At 42.2% G+C, this 21,501-nt stretch overlaps 1 protein-coding gene across 1 annotated transcript in view; it reads left to right on the top strand.

The window, feature by feature from the left end:
- The window catches only part of LOC126260573 (neuroendocrine convertase 2), a 1,523,774-nt gene that overhangs the window by 733,445 nt on the left and 768,828 nt on the right, over positions 1–21,501 (top strand). Inside the window, exon 4 of the mRNA XM_049957908.1 lies at positions 16,005–16,251. Coding sequence (XP_049813865.1) covers positions 16,005–16,251 — 247 coding nt within the window. The remainder of the gene's footprint in view (positions 1–16,004; positions 16,252–21,501) is intronic.

Below are 21,501 nucleotides of genomic sequence, written 5' to 3'. Positions count from 1 at the left end.
TGCAGAAAGTCTGCGATAGTCATACAGATTCAGCAGCAGTTGTACAGAATAGCCAACTCTGGTAGTAGTCAAGTAGGCAAAGAGGATTGCGCTACTTGTGAGAAATCCACCTGCGTTAGGTTGGTGGCGTAAATGGCAGCTTTGGGTTTTCCGGGCCACGCGGAGCGTGGAAGAGGCTGGAGATGAAAAAGGGAGGCAGTCTGCCGTCGGTACGGGAAGCGTCCACAGCTATGCTCCAGTCGAAGAAGGGTCAGTTAGACTGACCGCGTGGCGCGTTTTTACTTGGCGAGAGGAGAGCTGTTAGCTTTTGGTCTCGCTTTTGAACTCTGAAAGATTGCTTTGCCTTGTCGCAGCAAGGAATGCAAAACTTTGGCAGATTTTTCTTTTAGTAAATTTCTGTAGCAGACTTGGATCCGCCGGAAGAGCGCCACACTAAGTTGTCGATAAGAAGTGAGCACTCGCTTCTGTATGAATGTCTGTTTGCCTTCAGCTGTGCCTGTATAAGCTTTTATTTTCCTAAATATTAATAGCTTTGCCTTTTCGTAAATTTTCCTTGCTTTATGTATCTTTCGTCCGTGGGTAGCCGACCACGTGGTTGAACATTAAAGTTTTATTGGGCTACCGTCATCACTAACTGTCCGATCTCATGTTTGTTTTAAAGAATGTTAACTGTTCATGATTGTGTGGTGTGATATTGTTGCAAATTGGCCACGATACCTAGAAATTGCGTCTCCACAAACAACGTGGGCACGCGGGTGTACTGCGAAACGTGTACCGTTGCATGAGTTATTGCGATCACTCATCAGGCAACAGCAGTTGTATGAATGATTCACACTAATGATTGTAGGTGTAGATTATAACGGTGAATGTATCGATGCTTTTCTTTAATGTTTTAGGAATTAATGTTATCAGGAATTGTGTACATGCCTCACATCCTTGTCTTAGAAAAAAATGATTTTATTCACCATTTTTTCTTGTATTCTGAGATTACGTTTTTGCACCTAAGCCACTCACCCTGTAGCTTTCCCGTTAGCACATACAACGCGTTTCCTTATGCACAGGTTCAGTGATTAGTTTCCCCTTTTATTTTAAAACTAATACTTTAGATTAAGTCTTATTTTCAGACGTTTTGCTGGGAGCTGACCTTATGCACAAAGTTGATGCATTTTCTATTTGATTTTAAATGTTTGATTCTCGCGAACAGTTACATCGCATCCCCTATGAGCGATATCACGATGTATGGATTTTTATGAGTTTTTGGACTGTGATGAAATTAACTTTTTTCCGACTCGGCCAAACCTTAGATTAGTTGTATGGTTAGAGTCGGTGGCGACCCTAATCTTAACGTAATAACGCGTAGAAATAGGTTAGTTACAAAGTACCAAGCGACCGGAAAAAGCGCAGGTGACTGCTATGTACAAGAATTGCAGATAAATGGACAAGCAAAATTACAGACCAATATCCCTAACATCAGTTTGCTGCAGGACTCTTGAAGACATTCTCAGTTCGATTATGATAAATTTTCTTGAGACCAAGAATCTTATGTCCCAGAATCAGCATGGTTTTAGAAATCATCGCTCTAGCAGCATTGCGAAACTCAGCTTGACCTTTTAGCAAGTGATATACTGCGAACTATGGATGAAGTGCTACAGGCAGAACGCACATTTCTAGATTTTCCGAAAGCGTTTGATACTGTGCACCATTTACATGCTGTTACAAAAGGTACGAGCATGTGGAATTGATTCACAGATATGTGATTCTCTCGAAGATTCCTTAAATTATAGAACCCAGTTAGTTGTCCTCGATGACAAGTGTCCATCAGAGACAAGGGTACAATCAGGAGTGCACGAGGCAAGTGTGATACGACCCCTGTTATTCTCTACACACACACACACACACACACACACACACACACACACACACACACAAATGATTTGGCGGACTCCGTGGGGAGCACTCAGCAGTTGTTTGTTGGAGATGCTGTGGTGTACGGTAAGGTGTCGAAGTTGAGTTACTGTAGCAGGATTAGGCAAAATTTCTAGTTGGTGTGATGAATGGCAGCTAGCTCTAAATGTAAAAAAAAAATGTTAGTTGATTGGAAACACAAACCAGTAATGCTCGTATACAGCATTTGTGGTGAGCTGCCTGACACAGTCTCGTCGTTTAAATATCTGGGCGTAGCACTGACAAACAATATGAACTGAAATGATGATGTAAGGATTGTAGTAGGGCACGCGAATGGTTCACTTCGGTTTGTTGGGAGAATTCTAGGAATGTGTGGTTCATTTGTTCGAGTTTTTGTTACCCTCTCCACGTTGGATTAAAGGAAGGCATCGAAGCAATTCAGAGGCAGGCTGATAGATTTGTTACTGGTAGGCTCGAACAACACGCAAGTGTTATAGACAAGCTTCACGAACTCTTTTCGAGAAACACTATTGAGAAAATTTACAGAACTGGTGTTTGAAGCTGACTGCATAACGATTCTGTTGCTTCCAATGTACATTGAGCTTAATGACCACGAAGAGAAACTCGAAATTAGGGCTCATACGGGGGCATATAGACAATCGTTTTTCCCTCGCTGTGTTTGCGAATGGAACAGGAAAGAAAATGACTAGTAGTGGTAAGGGGTATCTTGCGTCGCCTGCCGTACGCTGGATTGCGGAGAGTTTATATAGTGTATGATGATTAGAAATCTTTTATTGTAATGTGACCGGCCTGTGAAAATATCTGATCCTTCGAAATGGTAATTAAGGTTTGTAATTACTTTTAACTTTGGAACACTCGCTGTAGTTTTGTTTAACACGTAGTGTGGTTCAAAACGATTTATCTGATTTAACAATATTATACTTTTGACATGCGTCAAGATAGAATCTTGGGGCGAACTTCAAAAGTTTACCTTGTCATAAGTTGCAGGCTACCGGTTTACGTGGTTGCTGACAAGAGTCTGCCTGCTGTAGCAAGCTCATAAGCTCGCTCCTACATTATCCAGCGCGCTTCGAATCGATGCAGAAACAAAAGGCGCTTCGCATTCTCGGTTTCAACAGGTGCAATTCAGTTACAACTACGCGGCGTGGTCCATGGGAGTACGTCACTGCACCTCCTACAGCTCAGGGCATTCGACGACGGCACCAGCAGTTTAAAGACACCTGTTGTTACTGTAAAAAGGAAACTACAGATTGCAATCGTGAGTTTGCTCAAGAGTTATAAACATTTAACAGGCATTAATGTGCTGCTTCCTGGACTCAGATAGGCGCGCCGGCCCTGGATCGAATCCGCCTGGCTGATTAACGATGAGTGCCGGTGTGCCAGCCAGCCCGGATGTGGTTTTCAGGCGATTTTCCACATCTCACTAGGGGATTATTGGGCTGGTTCCCATTTTCCACCTCAGTTACACTCACAGGCATTTGAAACACATTCGCACTATTTCATGATATACACTAGACGCAGACAACAGGGATACACTGATTCCGTGCCGGTGACAGGAAGGGTATGCGGCCAGCCCTTCAAACTAACCTTGCCACATCCGATTGTAGCCACACGGACCATGCAAAAACTGTAGGACAAAGCCAGAAGCGAAAGAAGAAGAAGAATAAGAAGAATGTGTTGTAGAGTTACAAGCTCCTGGTGATGACGATGGCGACTGCAGCAGTTTTCGGAAGCCTCCTTTCTCACTGAGACAAGTTCGGCAATAAAAACAAGAAAATTACGTCGAAGAATCTTATTATGAGAAACTAGGTTGTGATAACACAAGACCACCTCCAAAGGTTACACAGTCCGTCAAGGTTGATGGGTTAAAAACTGTTAGATGATGCTCGCGGTTCTAGGCGCGCAGTCCGGAACCGTGGGACTGCTACGGTCGCAGGTTCGAATCCTGCCTCGGGCATGGATGTGTGTGATGTCCTTAGGTTAGTTAGGTTTAAGTAGTTCTAAGTTCTAGGGGACTGATAACCACAGCAGTTGAGTCCCATAGTGCTCAGAGCCATTTTGTTAGATGATGAAAGAGTGTCATGATATGATGTAAATCAGTTTTACGCTGACGGAAAAAAATCTTAACACCAAAAAGGAATTGTGCGACTTAAACGAAAGTTGGTAGGTGTGTTTCTTCATCTGAAACATGATGTCTATTCAAATTTAGCACCTGTCGCATAAGAGTGGCGCTATTTGCTTTAAATACATGCTGTAACGATCGTGAACGTTAGTTGCATTTGTGATTGGATGTGGTGCGTCGATGTTAGTAAAGAACGCCTTTAGAGGCGGCAAAGACGCCATTATCGACACCTCACTGAGCTTGAAAGAGATCGTGTAATAAGACCTCGTAGGGATGTAGCCACTGTACATGATGTTGGCAAAGATGGTCACGAGAATGTATGGTTACAAAACGACCAGGCTCCGGATGATCATGTGGCACTACCGAGAGCGAAGACCATCGTGTTCGGCATATGGCTTCTGACTCATCTTATTACATCTGAAGCAGCAGTTGGCACCACAGTGACCCAACGAACTGTTACAAATAGGTTAATTAAAGGACATCTCCGAGATGAACGACCTACAGCGTTCGTTCATTCCACTGACCCCAAACGGCCGCCATTTGTGCCTTCAGTGGTGTCAAGCGAGAGGGCTGGGTGGTGGTCTGTTGTATTTTCTGATGAAAGCTGATTCTGACTCGGCGACAGTGATGGCCGTGTGTTGGTTTGTTTGCCAGACACACTGGACCTACACCTCGAATTATGGTCTGAAGTTCGAATGACAGCAGGAGCACTCTCGTGGTCATGACACCCACCCTGATGAGAAATTAGTGCGTTAATCTGGTGATTCTAGTTGTTGTGCTGCCATTCATGAACAGCATTCCAGGGGGCGTTTCCCAATAGGATAACGCTCGTCCACATACCGCTGTTGTAGCCCAACATGCTCTACAGAGTGTCCACATGTTGCCTTGGCCTGCTCAATCGCCAAATATCTCCAGTCGAGCACATATTGGACATCATAGGACGACAACTCCGTCGTCATCCACAAGCAGCATAAACCGACCCTGTATTGACCGACCAAGTGCTGAAGGCATGGAATTCCTTCCTACAAACTCACATACGGCACCTGTACGACACAGTGCGTGCACGTTTGCATTCAGCACTCTAGTGGTTTCACTGGTTATTAATGTACCACCATCTCAGATTTGCAATGGCTTATCTCGCGCTTGCATTAAACTGTGATCGTGCAATGTTAATCAATAAAATCTATTCTCTCGACAAACGTATTCTCGAAATTTGATTACTTTCGTTTAATTATTCTTTTTGGTGTTTCGATTCTTTGCTTTTAGTTTATCTACAGGGTGTATCGTAAATAGCAGCTAAAACTGACTTGGGTGAATGTACACAAAAATAGAAGCAAAAATGTTTCAGCAAACAGGTACCCGAGGACAAGCCGTTTACGAGATAACTGCGAACGTGTGAGTTCGAGCCGACACTGACTACAGTGTGAAATACTGCCCTAGTTGATATAATTACATTTGAAATGTTAACTCTACGATAAAGCACCCATTTAATTATCCTCACATAACACATGGCCTAAATTAACAAGAAATACAATACTACGATACTACAGCTTACCATACAGTTGTCATTTCCGAATTACGATACAGTAAAGCACTGTTCTCTGCTGTTAGTTTTTAGTTCGTTAGAGGAAGGCAAAAGAAGAGGTTTTCCTGCGAAAGACGAGGTCCTGGTTTAGAGTAACTGTGTGACACACAGATTTAGTTTGCCTCGAAGTTTCAGAATTAGTTATCACTTTGCTTCATTCTGAAACTGCCCATTTGTTCGAAAATTTTTCACTATTTGTTTTATGTCTGGAAGGATGGCTTGTGGAAAGTAATGTACGAGGGCTATTTTTTTAAATTTACGATCGGTCGAAAAATTAAAACCACAGTGAAAATCCAGTGAAATCTTGTGTAGGTGTATTGTGCAGTGTATTACACCTGTCTGTCTCATCGGTTCGCGCTTTTCATTTTTGAGCGTAAAGTGGCTCTGTAAAAATGGCTAGAAAATAGTGTCTGAAGTCCTGTTGGGGGAGTTTCCCTTGATTCCATGCAGCCCCATAACGTGAGAGGTTTCCTTTTTCAGGACAGTTCTCGGCCGCACACTACTAATGCAACCAAGAATCTCCTGCAACGTTTTCGATGGGCAGTGTTTGATCATCTACCATACAGCTCCCTCAGATTTTCATCTTTTTCCTCAGGCGAACCGCTGGCTGTGAGGATAGCATTTTGGCACAGACAATGAGCTAGAGAATAGTGTATGTATTTCGCGGAAATCACAGGCGGCTCCCTTCTACGACGAGGGAACTGGAAAGTTGCTATCGCTCTACAAAAAAATGGTTCAAATGGCTCTGAGCACTATGGGACTTAACTGCTGTGGTCATCAGTCCCCTAGAACTTAGAACTACTTAAACCTAACTAAGGACATCACACACATCCGTGCCCGAGGCAGGATTCGAACCTGCGGCCATAGCGGTCGCGTGGTTCCAGACTGTAGCACATAGAACCTCTCGGCCACTACGGCCGGCGGTATCACTCTACGTCAAATGTCTTAGTTGAAGTGGTGACTATGTACAGAAGTAACTGGAAGGTGTATCAAAATGTTTCATTTTTGATTTTCACTGTAGTTCCCATTTTGCGACCAATCGAAATTTGAAAAAAAAAATAGTGCTCGTAACCGCAATCGGAATTCTCACTCAGATACATAAGACACGTCCTAAAGGCTGTCGGTTTGCAGATGCAAATTTCTCAGAATCCATTTGATCTGAGAAGCCACATGCACCTAAATCTGGGTAGCTCGGCTAGAATCGTAACGCCTGTAATACAAATTATGAATGTAAAGGTTTTATTACCGTCTTTACTTAAAGAGCTGTTATTCATTGAAACTGGTAACTGTTCTGTAGCTCTTCGCAGGTGGCGTTGTATTTTTTTGTCTGTTTTGACTGTGTTTAGAGCGATCAGCTGGTGTAAATTAAAAGCGTCGGACAGCTGTTATACAGGTCAGCAATATCGTTTGCTCCGGTGCTGCATAATTTTATTAGCCATCCTCTCAAAATAAAGAGTGCTTGCGAATGAATCATAAACATTGCATTTCGAGGCAGTGTGATATTTAGCCTTTGTTCGTGCGCACGCAGCGGGCGATGTAGTGCCAGCTCGCCTTTCATGTAGCGCGTTCGACATTTGCAGGGGAGAAGCACCTCTCCTCTATCAGAGGGGCGCAAATAAAAACCGGCGATAGGAAAGTGACAGAGGTGCGTTTTGTGGCAACGTGCAGCTCTCGGTGCATTTATACAGCTGAAACACGGCGCCAGTCGTGCTTCCATTTTTAATAATTTGTTTCACTGGTTTTGCTCTTGTTTCGTTGTTTGTTTTTCCCTTTTGCGTCTACGGTTAACGTTCAGTCGACAACGTGATCATCGGAATCAATGAACGTAGTAAAATCAGCTTGTGCAACCAACTGAGTAACTGGTCACGCATACTGCGGAATTTTGCATTATTAATTGCGTTGCTAATGGCTTCTAAGAGAGGAGATTTGACAGAACTTAGCACCCGACAGACTGTTCACCCCTGGTGGAAAAAAACTTCGTAATATGACCTAGAAATTGAAAGATGATAAAGAAATTATGAAGTGCAGTAAGTTTCAAATAACAGTAGAACTTGAAACAAGAACTTTATGTGATACTTAAATGTTCATCTCTGAATTCGATATGTTTTTCATTGGCGTGCGAGCATTTATGATTGTTTAACTTTTATAAAAACGTGACTGAATTTTCCTCCAGTTGTACTCCGGCTAAAGATATCGAACAGTTTTATCTATTAATTACGGGACAGATGCATGGTAATACTTGTTCGTAGTTCAGTATGGATTGTCCTTCAGTGCTTTTTAGTTTAAAACGGCTATTCTTTCTTCTTCCTCTCGAGAGCTGAAGCAGCCATGTTTGAAATGTCCGCAGTTTGTTTAGAAGACTCTGAGGGGGATGATGCCTGTACCGACGATATTGCAAGCAGAGGTATCTCGTGTCGTTACAACACTTTCTGTTCCTTTTCTTAAGGAAAAATGTGGAATTGCTTCCAGATGTATCTCATAAAATGAGGGTGGTTGAAAGCTGTACGGCGCAGTGGTGGTGGTGGTTAGTGTTTAACGTCCCGTCGACAACGAGGTCATTAGAGACGGAGCGCAAGCTCGGGTTAGGGAAGGATTGGGAAGGAAATCGGCCGTGCCCTTTCAAAGGAACCATCCCGGCATTTGCCTGAAACGATTTAGGGAAATCACGGAAAACCTAAATCAGGATGGCTGGAGACGGGATTGAACCGTCGTCCTCCCGAATGCGAGTCCAGTGTGCTAACCACTGCGCCACCTCGCTCGGTACGGCGCAGTGGATTCAAAGTTAAACCACAACTTCAAAAGAAGTGATGCTTTCTTTTTGCCAACATTTCTTTTATTCGTTGCTGATGTAGTGAAAATTAATTTTCTGGAAAATTTTAAAATTAAATTCTGAAGTGAAACAACCTCCTCAGTATAATTGTTTGTTCACTTTTTTCAAATTTCTTCCTGTATTCGTTGCTCACCATGATGATATTATTAAGACTCAAAGCGTTAAAGTGATGAATGTTCCATGACAGGCAGTAGCATCATCTTACGCCATAGCGATTCTTCAATTTCTTCAACAATTCATTGGGTTATTTTTTATTAGTGTCTTACACTTGTTGGCGTCATAAAATCCTGTCGGCAAACTATTGTCTCCATCGCTTCCCAATCGATCTTTTAATGTCATATACATGAATAAGTATATCTTCCCACGTAGTAGCAAGCATGTTATTGCAGTGAAGCTGAACCAGGAACTCGAAAGAACGGAGTCTAGTGTCTCATTGACTATGCATTCATTCGAGACATTTTCCGTTTAATAGATGTCGTATGTAGTGACTAATAGATGTCGTATATAGCGACTAATACTCTACTTAGAAAATAAGATGAAAAGATTTACTACACGTTCGACAAAGACGAGTTGTTGGTTAAAAGAAAGAAGATCGTAGCTCAGCGTCTAAGTAAATAGATAAAGAGTAAGACAAGAGACAGTTACTTTGCTGCTCCATAAGGCAATATAGGTTAAGTGATACAGAAAACGTTATGGAAACTCGAATTCACAGATTAAGAGCTCTGCGTGAAGCCTTGAACAATTTGCATATTCAGATTCTGGTGAAATTTCTTTCAAAAGCAAATGAAACGGTTCAAAAAGAATGACGCAGCATGCTCAGATCGAATTCCAATTACGAGCATTTTACAGTGAGTTCACTGCGGAACTGTTCTCGGCTTTTTAGCTCGTACAGTTACTGGACAAAAATACTGGTTATTCTCGAATATAAGATGGGTAAAAGAATGCATGCGCAAAATTATAGACTAACATCCTGAAAGTTGATCTGTTGCAGGATCCTTGAGCCTGTTCTGTGCTACAAAATAACAGGTTTCTTGTGAGAAAAGTTTCTGTCCATAAATAAGTGAGGATTTTGAAATCCTCCCTTGCCCTTTTCACACAAGAAATCTTTCGAACTGTGGATGTAACTCAACAGGCCGATTCCATGTTCCTAGAATTCTGGAAAGCGTTTGGCATTGTATGAAAAATCATAGTTAACGAATGTTCGAGCAAACTAAACAATCTCTCGCACAGTTAAACAGAAGCATTCTAAACTGAGAACTACGCGGTTCGAGGTTTAGGTGATTCATCCTGCATAAACGGTGTCGATGAAACTTGAAAGGAAACGTGAGATTGCCACCCCGAGTGTGTGTATTGAAGTAATGGTTATGGGCTCGTAACATCATTCAAACATACGACGGAATCATAGATACAAAGCGGCAAATCTGCGTTTTCTACCTCACGTAAGTAACGTTAGCACAGCTTGTTGTGAACAAAATGGATGAAAGTTGGAAGGAAACATGAGACTGTCACCGGCTTTATGTTAATGTTCCTATAAAGCCACTTGCTTTCGTTGTAAACAATTTGGAAAGAATTGGACAAGCTACGAATGTTTACGACAATGTCGAACATATTGAAAGTATCTAAGTATCTAGCACCTCGATATAGAGATTAATCAGTTGTTCCTGACACATGTTTTTCACGACTCACAGGTTTCACTACAGCGGCCGACCACGGCTGCGAAGGTGGTGCTAGCTCAGCGTCAGGTAGCTCCGCAACGTAACATGAGTGCACTGCCTTGAGTTCATTGCGTTGCTTCCTACCACCTAGTCCTAAGGAAACGATGCTGTTGATTTTACAACACAAGCGAGTCAGGTACACAACGTTCAGCCACATAATGTGTACCAATTGTAAATTGTAAACAAGCTTCTTGCCATGATATTAAATTATTTAAAGGATCCTTAAAACATTGCTTTGCAACACGTTCTGATGCGTTCATAACAAGTACATAAATTTTTGTATTTGTGGGGATCCACAGCCACCAGATGTTTAACAAACGTAAACATGGTGCGTAGTAGGCTGTAACGCGATTTTTATTTAACCGTGCGATTAGTTAATATCGACTACTTGTCATTGTCAAGCACGTGTGAAACTAAAATGGAAAAGCACTACATTGTCTGCATACATCACCATGTATAATGGCACATATATGGCGATATACCCACACAATGTAGTGGCTTTCTGCGTTGGTTTTACAGGTGCTAATGACAAATAGTCCAAATTAACTAATCGCACGATTAAATAAAAATCACATTTCAGCCTACTATGGACCATGTTTACGCTTATTAACTACAAAAATCTATTGCCTGTGATGTTTTCATTAAGACTGACATGTATCTTATTGATCTATATAGTATTTTATTTTAGTCCAATATGATATAGTGAACTTATCGTTTCAATGATAACGTTTACCACTTTCTATCATTTAATATGTGCAATAGTACATACAGTATTTACAGATAATATCGCCAAATCTTTTAATACGTACATTAATACATACAATATTTACAGATAATATCGCCAATGCTTAACGCTCTGTTGGAACACCCGCCCAACGTAATCAGATGTCTCATTATCATCACACTCTTTAGTGAGATCGAGTGCTGTCACAAATGATAAATGCTGAGATAATACAGTGAAAAACATTGTTTTAATTAGAATGCTAGTGACAAAAAACTGTGAACGCTTAAACTTCAATTCACTCGCTTCGTCCTTCGCAATAACGATTTTCAGCACGTGGGCTATAGTAGGCTTTGGGAATTATACTTGGAGGTCGTGTCGACTATTGTTTGAATGAACATGTGCAGACGTCAACAAGTCTCGCATTGTCTGAGACCTTCCTGACAGGGCAGTAAGGTAGACATTAAAAACAAAGCAGACACTAGCTGTAGTAGGTCAATGATACTGTTGCTGGCAGAATTACTTGTCCTGTGTGTCATCGAGAGATTTTGCGCACCAACATACACAACTGTCAGCAGCTTCGAAATGGAAGTACCTACACTCTTGACACCATCGCAGACTGTGCCGCCGATGTGCGGTGTCAACGGAACCATCCCCATGGAGTCGCTGTGCCACTGTGGAACTTGAGATTGCGTGTCTTGCAGTCCTGTCAAACGTGGTTGCAAACTGCAGACTCTGTTTGACCTTGGGCCCTTATTCGAAACGCTCGCCATACACGTGAAACATTGGTGTGAGCTTCTTCCAGTTTCCTCTTGATACTTTCCTGTGTGTAATCGTCAAAATTGCTGTGATGAAGAACACCACCATCGTGCTCAGTAAGTGCCATCTGACTGACACACACACACACACTGTCTTTTCTTGTTCCTTCAAGAACCTCATGTTGCGGAACCAGCCACAATTGGCGCTATAGCGTTGATGACTTCAAGCTATGTGACTCCCAAATTTCTGTGCACCAGTAGAAGACCTCTGGCTACATTCTCCCGCACATTGTCATTCATTTTTATCGAATAGTTAATATGTTATGCTACTTCATCAATCTCGTCGTTAACTTTTGAAGAACAGAATGTTGCCACACTTGAGAAGGCATGAAGGCTCGAAGTAACTAAATTTTGAAATCCGGCAAATGTAGATCTATGGGAGCAGAATGTCCTTGCCGTAATTCTAAAAATAGTTCGTGGGGTCATGGCCTAACTCCGGATGCACCACGTCTAGGTCACCAGGGCCATCATACTTCATTATTATAGCTTCTGTTCGTCATAAAGGGATTAGTCTGGTGACGGGCATATTAAACACGAGACCAGTGCATGGCCTGTCTAAAGAGACCGGTAAGCCAACCCTTGTCTGTCAGCAGCATTTTTTCTTAGAAATGTGTAGCTACTTCCCCTTCCCTCCATCACTAGCATGCTGCATTGGTGCCTGCGCAGTGATGGAGCGAATTTCATACATTGTTCAAGAGTAACGGGAACGTTAAGCCGTTGAGAAGTCACACGAGATAGGACCATCTGCAACTTGCTGTAATCCCATTAATGTTCTCAGCCAGAGATGATAGACTTTTTATGCCCTCCTTCGGAGACCTATAGTAATTTTAGACCTCTGTAGCACATCCAAACTCCAGTTGTATTTTTAGATTTATGTATGTAGACTTCACGTGAACACAACAACAGTGTCATTGTCTACACTGGTGGACGTAATGCAGCGGAATTCTCTTAATGTGTAAAAAATTCTGGTAGTTAACACATACACAAGTTTATTCATCACTCCAACACACAAACAGGTACTGCTACTACTACTACTGACATCGTTCGAAAAATAATTTAATGAAGTCTGTGCAGCGAACTTGAGACTGCTGCCACACTCACAGGTTGACAGCTGAACTGTTTACAGGGCTCAAGGAGGCTTGTCCAAGCGATCAACTTCCAATGCTATTTGACACAGATTCGTTTATAACATTGAGTTTTGGGCTACGGGAATTTGAGGGAATTTTACACTTAATGACGATAGGACCTCCTTGTCAGTTAATGCTTAAGATATTGCTGCTAACACTGAAGGCGAATTGCCTTCATAATTCAGTGACCGGTAATAGCAAAAGGCCTCTCATCAAGTGTCATTTCATTATTCAAGAAAATCATGATAGTGAGAGGATGATTGAACACGGTTAACAGGAGGAGAACAATATCGAAGATATTAAAAATAAAAAGAGAGAAACTTTAGCAGGATGTTATGGAACTAAAAATTTCATCTAGATTGATCGTTATGCACATAATGCAACAGCATTTGGTATGAAGAATATTTACACTGACGGGAAAAGATAGCAGCACCAAGAAGGAGCTGTGCGACATAAACGAAAGTTGGAAAGCGTTTTTCTGTATCTGAAAGATGATGGCTATTCAAATACCGAACCAGTCGCATAATTAGGTTTGCTTTAAATACACGCTGTAACGTTAGTGCGCGTTAGTTATCTTTGAGATTGCACGTGGTGAGCTGATGTAAGCTCAAGAATACCTTTAAGGCAACGGACTCCATTATCAACATGTCGCTGATTTTGAACGAGGTCGTGTAATAGGGCTACGAGAACCTGAAGTTCCTTCTGCGATATTGCAGGAGGGCTTGGCAGGAATGTAGCCACTGTACGTGATTGGTGGAAGCGGTGATCACGAGAATGTACAGTCGCAAGAAGACCGGGCTCCAGACGATCACGTGGCACTACTGACAGGAAAGACCATCGTGTTCGGCTATCGCGTAACTTTTTGAAAAGTAAATGAAATAAAATATTCTATTAAATTTCGAATCAAATGTTTTGTTAAAAAATGTGTTTTATCTTAGTTAAAAGCCACGGCTAATTTTTCTCAGGGCGCTATCGCCAGAAATATCATACGTATTCCAACGTGAAGACATCTGCCTTACTCACGATGGATAAAAAAATATCTTTCTTTAACGTTTCGCGATAAGCAAATTAAACACAATACTCAGTTAATTATTTATTTTACTCTGTGAGGCTTGATGCTCCAGTATAGCCTCCTATGTGCAATGGCAGCGTATACAATTGAAATAATTGTTTTTGAAAAAACTGTACCTCTGGCCTAAAATGAAATGGAAAGTATTATAAGACGCCGTTTTCTATTGATTGATATTAAATCCTTTCAATACTTTCAGAATTAAATGACTATTAAGAAAGTTTTTTCATTTGAATACCAACAGTGTCGCTTCAATAATGCACTTCCACAAAATGGGCAGGGCAATATTTAATTGTTACGTAATTAAATAAGAGGCAGGGAAGGTACTTTCTTGGTACTAACAAAAACACATACTACATTGGATACTGACATATATATTTAACAAAAATTATAATTACACTACATATAGTTAAGTTAATTACATACCGTGATCTAAGTGCGACCTTCAGCAAGGACGTCAGAACTAAGGAGACGAAAGAGAAGCAGAGCATAAAGAAACAAAAGTTCTTTTCTTATATACCACGAGACAAAGTTCATGCTTATTACAATCCTAGGAGCGCATATAGCGCTTTCATTGTCGCTGAATATCGATTACTATGTTTTGTATTCCTTTTTTCAAGAAGCGTATGGCTCTGGCGTATCGTACTGCATCTGGAGCAGCAAACTGAGCAGCATATGGCACCACAGTGAAACAACGAACTGTTACAAATCGGATACTTCAAGGACAGCTCCGAGCCAGACGCCCTGTAGCGTGCATTCCAATCACTTCAAACCACTGCCCTTTGCGACTTCAATGGTGTCGATCGAGAGCTGATTGGACGGCTGGGTGGGAGTCTCTTGCATTTTCTGGTGAAAGCTGCTTCTGACTCGGAGGCAGTGATGGCCGTGTGTAGTTCAGAAGAAGGCCAGTTGAGATCCTGAAGCCAACCTGTTTGTCTCCAAGACACACTGGGCCTACACCTGGAACTGTGGTCTGGAGTGCGATGTCGTATGACAGCAGGAACATTGTCATCGTTATCCCACGCACCCTGACTGCAAATTTATACGTCAGTCTGGGAACTGAACCTGTCGTGCCGCTATTCATGAACAGCATTCAGGGGATATTATACAATAGAATAACACTCATCCACATATCGCAGTTGTAACCCAACATGCGCTACAGGCAGTCGACATGTTGCCTTGAACTGCTCGATCACCAAGTCTGTCTCCAGTCGAGCACATACGTGATATCGTCGGAAGACAACTCCAACGTCACCCACAAACAGTACTGACCGTTGCTATATTGACCGACGATGTGCAACAGGCATAAAACTCCATCCAACAAACTGACATCCGGTACCTATACAACACGATGGATGTACGTTTACATGCTTGCACTGAATATCCTGGCGGTTGCAACGGTTATTAATGTACGAAACAACGGTTATTAATGTACCAGTATTTCACATTTGCAATAGCTTAACTATTGCTTACATTAATCTATAATCTTGCTATGTTTATCACTTAAGTGTGTTACCTAGATCAATCATTCCGGAAACTCTACTAATTTGCATTATTTATTTTTTGATGTTGCAATTTTTTTCGCATCATTGTAGTCATTTCTCCTGAGAAACGCCTATTAATCAAAACATATTAATTGAAACCTTGTCTTGTGATGAAAATGAGGCATTTTAACCTCTTGATTTCATCCAGTTTAACTATTTGAAGGAGCTATTTATTAAACATGATTGAAACTAATTGTTGTGTCACTGTGTTATAAATTTTCTTTGCATTTGCCCATGTAAGTAGCCGCCGCCTCCCCTCACCTCCCCTCCACTAACCCTTTTATCCCATTTTGAATTAAAGGTGTTTTTCACTGTGAATGTTAGATGACAGTTTTAGTCTCACTCTAAATGTACCAGTATAAGGCGGCCATTTAATTTGACATTTGACTGAATAAGGGAAAACTTTATGAACCCTACAATCAACAGTATAATCAAATGTGACTAATTTAGTCAATTACCACTTGGTGCGTTTTCGGGACCCATCCGCCCCGCATCACTGTGTGTGGATTTCCCAGGCACTGAGCAGTCGGTGACGGCGGTGTTGCAGGTTGAGGCGGCGGTGCAGCAGACGGGCTTCCGGCGCGTGAAGCGCGGCTACAAGCCGCTGCGCGTGGAGAACCTGGTGAAGAACATGCGGCCGCAGCGCGACCCGGCCGACCCCTACTTCCCCTTCCAGTGGTACCTCAAGAACACCGGCCAGAACGGCGGCAAGGCCAAGCTCGACCTCAACGTCGAGGCCGCCTGGGCACAGGGCGTCACCGGCAAGAACGTCACCACCGCCATCATGGACGACGGTGAGTCCCTTCTGTCTGCATCTCTTTCTAACCCCCTTCTGGGGGACGCTCACGTCTGTAGTCGACCAACTGTGAGTGTGAAGTTGTTCGGAGTAATCAGTGGAACAAGGCCTATGCGAGAATGGTGATGCCGAAATGACGAATATTGTCGCATAAGCGTCGTCAGCCTAGAAGCATTACATTTGGATTGGATTGTTTTGGGGGAAGAGACCAAACAGCGAGGTCATCGGTCTCATCGGATTAGGGAAGGACGGGGAAGGAAGTCGGCCGTGCCCCTTCGAAGGAATCATCCCGGCATTTGCCTGAAGCGATTTAGGGAAATCACGGAAAACCTAAATCAGGATGGCCGGACGCGGGATTGAACCGTCGTCCTCCCGAATGCGAGTCCAGTGTGCTAACCACTGCGCCAACTCGCTCGGTCTAGAAGCATTACAAAACTCGTTTCAAATTACGAAATTGATTATGCGGAATGGAGGCAAAAAGGAATCCTCATACAATCGAAAACCTTCCACTATCTTGTATTTTAACCTGTGATTTCATAAGAGAGTATGAACCCAGTTTTTCAAGCCATGAAACATTATCGTTTTGTATACATTCTGGCCCGTATCTAAACAAACCCATTCTAACTTTATTCTTAAATTTATTAGTGGCAAGAACTTTCTCATAACAAAATGGATTATTTATAGGGGCTATAACAAAAGTTCAACGAGGACTAAACAGAAATCGTAATCTTAACAACGGTCCTCAGGCCACTGCTCACCGCACTTGTGTATGAATAAGTATAGAGAGTCCGCTCCTGGTAGCTGAGTGGTCAGCGCGACGAAATGTCATACCTAACAGGCTGAGTCGGAGGTTTTCTCCGCTCAGGCACTGGTTTTTGTGTTGTCCTTGTCATCATCATTTCATACCCATCGACACGCAAGTTTCCGAAGTGGCGTCAAGTCGAAAGCATCACCGGGCGAACGGTATACAAGACGGGAGGCCCTAGCCACACGGCATTTCCATTAGTATAGAGAGCTATTTCGTTCGATGCCAGTGTCTTTGCAATCTTTATCCTACAACAACTGGTAAACAGAAATGATCTGGACTGGTGTGACAGAAATTCATCTCAAGTCTGCACCTCAACAAGCAAGTGTCTTGAAGTTTCATAACAACACGAACAAACTTCATAGCTGAAAATTTCATTTCCAATAAAAATACCACCATTGGTGTAGGAAGGTTACTTTTTCATTATTATTTCATACCCCCATGCTGTCATCGATTCATTCAGCCCTCTCTTCGGCCAAGGGACATTCAACACTAATTAAGACGATAAAAAAACACTAACGTAAAGATGAGATATTTACAACTCAGTTAAAATATTTTAAAGTTAAAATTAATGGAAATTTTTATATATAAGAAACAGGCCTTTCTTCGTCAGTTATTTAAATAGTAATAACAAAGAGCAAAAACGAAAAACAATAAGTGTACCTTTAAAACACGATGTAAAACACTGATCTTACAAGGAAGCTCTTCTGTGTTACTAATACTGGAGTCCGCCCCCGGTAACTGAGTGGTCAGCGCGACAGTATGTCAATACAAAGGGCCCGGGTTCGATTCCTGGCGGGGTCGGAGGTTTTCTCCGCTGAGGGACTGGGTGTTGTGTTGTCCTAATCATCATCATTTCATCCCCATCGACACGCAAGTCGCAGAAGTGGCGTCAAATCGAAAGACTTGCACCAGGCGAACGGTCTACCCGACGGGAGGCCCTCGTCACACGACATTATTATTATTATTATTATACTAACACTGGAAGGACGTACACTGGGAAAAGTTGTCTGTTGTTGAAGGGAAGGAGTTTGGGCTTTGAGGAGGGTAGGAGAATGGGGGTATAAGGATGTAGAACTGATGTGCAGTATCGAGGAGTAGGAGTTGTTGGCAGTCAAGGAGGGAGGAGTTGTTAGAGGTGTTGGTAGGCCCATACTTTGAAGGGTAAAACGGCGTAAGAAATGACGGGCAGAAGAGGAATGAGTAGGGTAGATTAATCTTTGGTATCATGGGTAGCTGTTAGTACGGAGTTTCTGATCTTGGACAGGGAGGCGGCTGAGATTTCTTTGGTAGAGGATGTGGAAGATGTGCGGGGGTAGCATTGGTTGGATGTGTCGGCAGAGGCTTGGCAGCATACTAGGGTTAGAAATTGGAAGGGAAAGTCTAGCACTATTGAAATCGAGTGTCCAGATGAAGCAGGTTGTTCGAAGGTGTATAATGTGAGTGAGGAGAGGTGGGACTTCGACGAGATGGTAAAAGATCCATTTGGGTGAGGGTAAACGGATGCATGACGTTCGAGGATATGGAAGAACTTATGAAACTTAGCTGCGATGGATGTCAACGCAACATTTCCATAGGAGAGAATGGATCAGGTCAAGGTTTTGTATGTGTGGAGGACTGTTGATGGGTGCGATCCCAAAGTTTGGCCAGCTAGTAATTTTAGTACTTGCCTATTGGCCTTTAGGTAGGTGAGGTAGTTAAAGCGAACATAGTACGTTCGGGAGCGTAGTGGATACGTGTAGAGATGTGGAACACGTGAAAGGTTAACTTGATTAAAAATCAGAGGAATGAAAAATAAGTTCGTAAGAAATTATGTTTTGTATACAAATCGTTTTCAACGAACAAGGTATCTGTACATAACCAACCGTACATAATAAACAAAGAAAATCGTCATGTATTAGTGTTAACGCCCAAAATATTACCTGATGAGTGGAAAATCAAAGGGATAAAAATCGGATATTAACTCCTACGTGCTCTACTGAAGTTTTGAACTTAGGAAAACACCTGAAGTTTCCCATGTTAAATATGGCTGCAAACCAATTCGGAGAAAGAAATCTAATGTTCTGTAATGTGAAATCCCACAAAGTCCAATCACATAAAAAAAGTGCAAGCATGTTAGCCAGCAATCATCTCACCATAATCGGGGACGAAATCGATTCAGTGTGTCCATTTCACTACAACCAGATAAAGCGACTATATTAACACATGAGTACAATCTCGCGGCACCCGGAGGAAACAAGAGAGCGTCATTTTTCCCACTGACCTTGCGGCGGCTCTAACCAATTCTGCCGGCAACTTTTACTATTAGCTGGCTTACATTAAGGTACAGGCGACTCGGTGAAGTATAAACTCGCGGTTTTCGCCCGAAGATAAGCTACACTGGCAGAGGACAAGGGACTACAAGTCTTTGAGAAAGACAAGTGTGTACTGACGCACTCATTAACACACAGCATGAAATTTCTGACAGCAAAAGACTTTCATACTGATGGGGCCTACGATAATGTTAAATACTGTAAACTACGGCATTTAATAAACGCTTTCACATTTACTATCTTTACTGATCATCAATCATTGATACAACTTATATCGTTTGTTACTTGCATGCGGAAAATGTTAAACTCTACAAATAAATAAACTAAATGGAAATAACTGACATTTTAAATCCCAGATGTTCGGTGTCTATCCAAAATGGAATCGCCGGCCGAAGTGGCCGTGCGGTTAAAGGCGCTGCAGTCTGGAACCGCAAGACCGCTACGGTCGCAGGTTCGAATCCTGCCTCGGGCATGGATGTTTGTGATGTCCTTAGGTTAGTTAGGTTTAACTAGTTCTAAGTTCTAGGGGACTAATGACCTCAGCAGTTGAGTCCCATAGTGCTCAGAGCCATTTGAACCAAAATGGAATCAGTGATATTTGTTAATAAGGTGATAAAATTTAGCGTGTCCCACTTGACGCAGGCCACGGTAGCAGAATGAGGAAACTTCCGCAGTCTATCATCTCTGGTCTTATATCGCTTACGGGGTCAAAGTTCGTTGGCAATACAGCAGGAGGAGACGACGACGTATTCGGGAGGGTCCAGCGATGCGAAGCAATGTCGTACTCAGATAATATGACGATGATCTGCTTTAGGTGTCCGCCCAAGGAGAAATGACTGACACCCCTTCTGCGGCAAGTTATATTATTATCGTAGTTCCAGAGGCAGCTGACTCACGTGGCTGGCAGTCTCACGTGCTGTAGTCATCGCTGCCTGTGACGGAGTAGCTAAACCAACAATATTCACGGTCTTTGACATCGATGCGTATTCTTGCATCACTGGCAAAGACGCAAACTTAAGTATCTTGATAGTGGAAGGTCACAGAATCATATGTAGCACGTGGCTCAAAGATTATCTCAGCTCCATAGTTATGCTATTTCCTGAATTTCTAAAATTATGGAAGATAACTGTACAAAAGGGTTACAAAATGAAACGATAACCTGCTTCAAACCTCTTCCTAGCTACCGCCAATAATGTTCATTTATGGAAATCATCATTTTAGATTCTCTGCTGCTTTCGGTGAGAGATCGAGAGCTGTGGCCCAGTGGTAGCATACTGGACTCGCATTCTGGAGGACGATGGTTTCCGTGATGTCTGATGTCCCCAACCCGTTTATCGCAAATGCCTTCGAAACGGTTCACCCGATATTTTTGGTCATGTCTACTTAAATCGAACTTGTGTTCCCTTTCTAGTGACCTAGCTGTCGAAGGGACGTTAAACACTAATCTTCCTTCCATCCTTCGGTTGGGAGAGGTCCCAGAATCTAATTATGACACATGTGACTTAGGTTCGATTTATAGCGTCGCTTAGGATTTTCCATAGTGCACACAATGGAAAATAGCGCACTCGGCATCCAAGAGTCAGCTGAGAGCTACTTAGAGGACTGTTGGGCTCTCGTTTCGAAACCACTCCGGGAGAGCGGTGTACTAACTATGACTATGGGGCGAAAAATAGCTAATAACTAATTTAAACAATAACAGACATAATAAAAACGTGAACAGCCGCCTGAAGACGAACTTATTGATTCGAAACCAATGACGGCGCTATTTATGTAGATAAGTAGGATTAATAAAAATGGCTGGTTGCTCTTTTCTTCTTTGCGAGAATCAATTGTTAAAATTTCATTATTGGCACGTAGAATCAGCCAGTTTCCTGTTATGACACTTCAATTATTCTTAAATGAAGTTTTTATTTTCTAATTTGCCCTACTCTTTTCAGAATACTTTCTTAATGTTTCTGGATACAAATCAGTTGAGATGTACGAAAAGAGACAACTATTATTTCTTTCGCCTCAGAAATGTCAGATTCGCCGTTTAGAACTTTTTCCATTTCCAACCTTCATTTATTTCTTGCATGATTGCGTAACTGTGATTTCAAATAAGTAACAGTTATTTTTACTTAACGATGAAGAC

This window comes from Schistocerca nitens, chromosome 5, assembly GCF_023898315.1.
Source record: "Schistocerca nitens isolate TAMUIC-IGC-003100 chromosome 5, iqSchNite1.1, whole genome shotgun sequence".
In the NCBI taxonomy this organism is placed as follows: domain Eukaryota; kingdom Metazoa; phylum Arthropoda; class Insecta; order Orthoptera; family Acrididae; genus Schistocerca; species Schistocerca nitens.
This window is presented reverse-complemented; position numbering and strand designations above follow the sequence as displayed.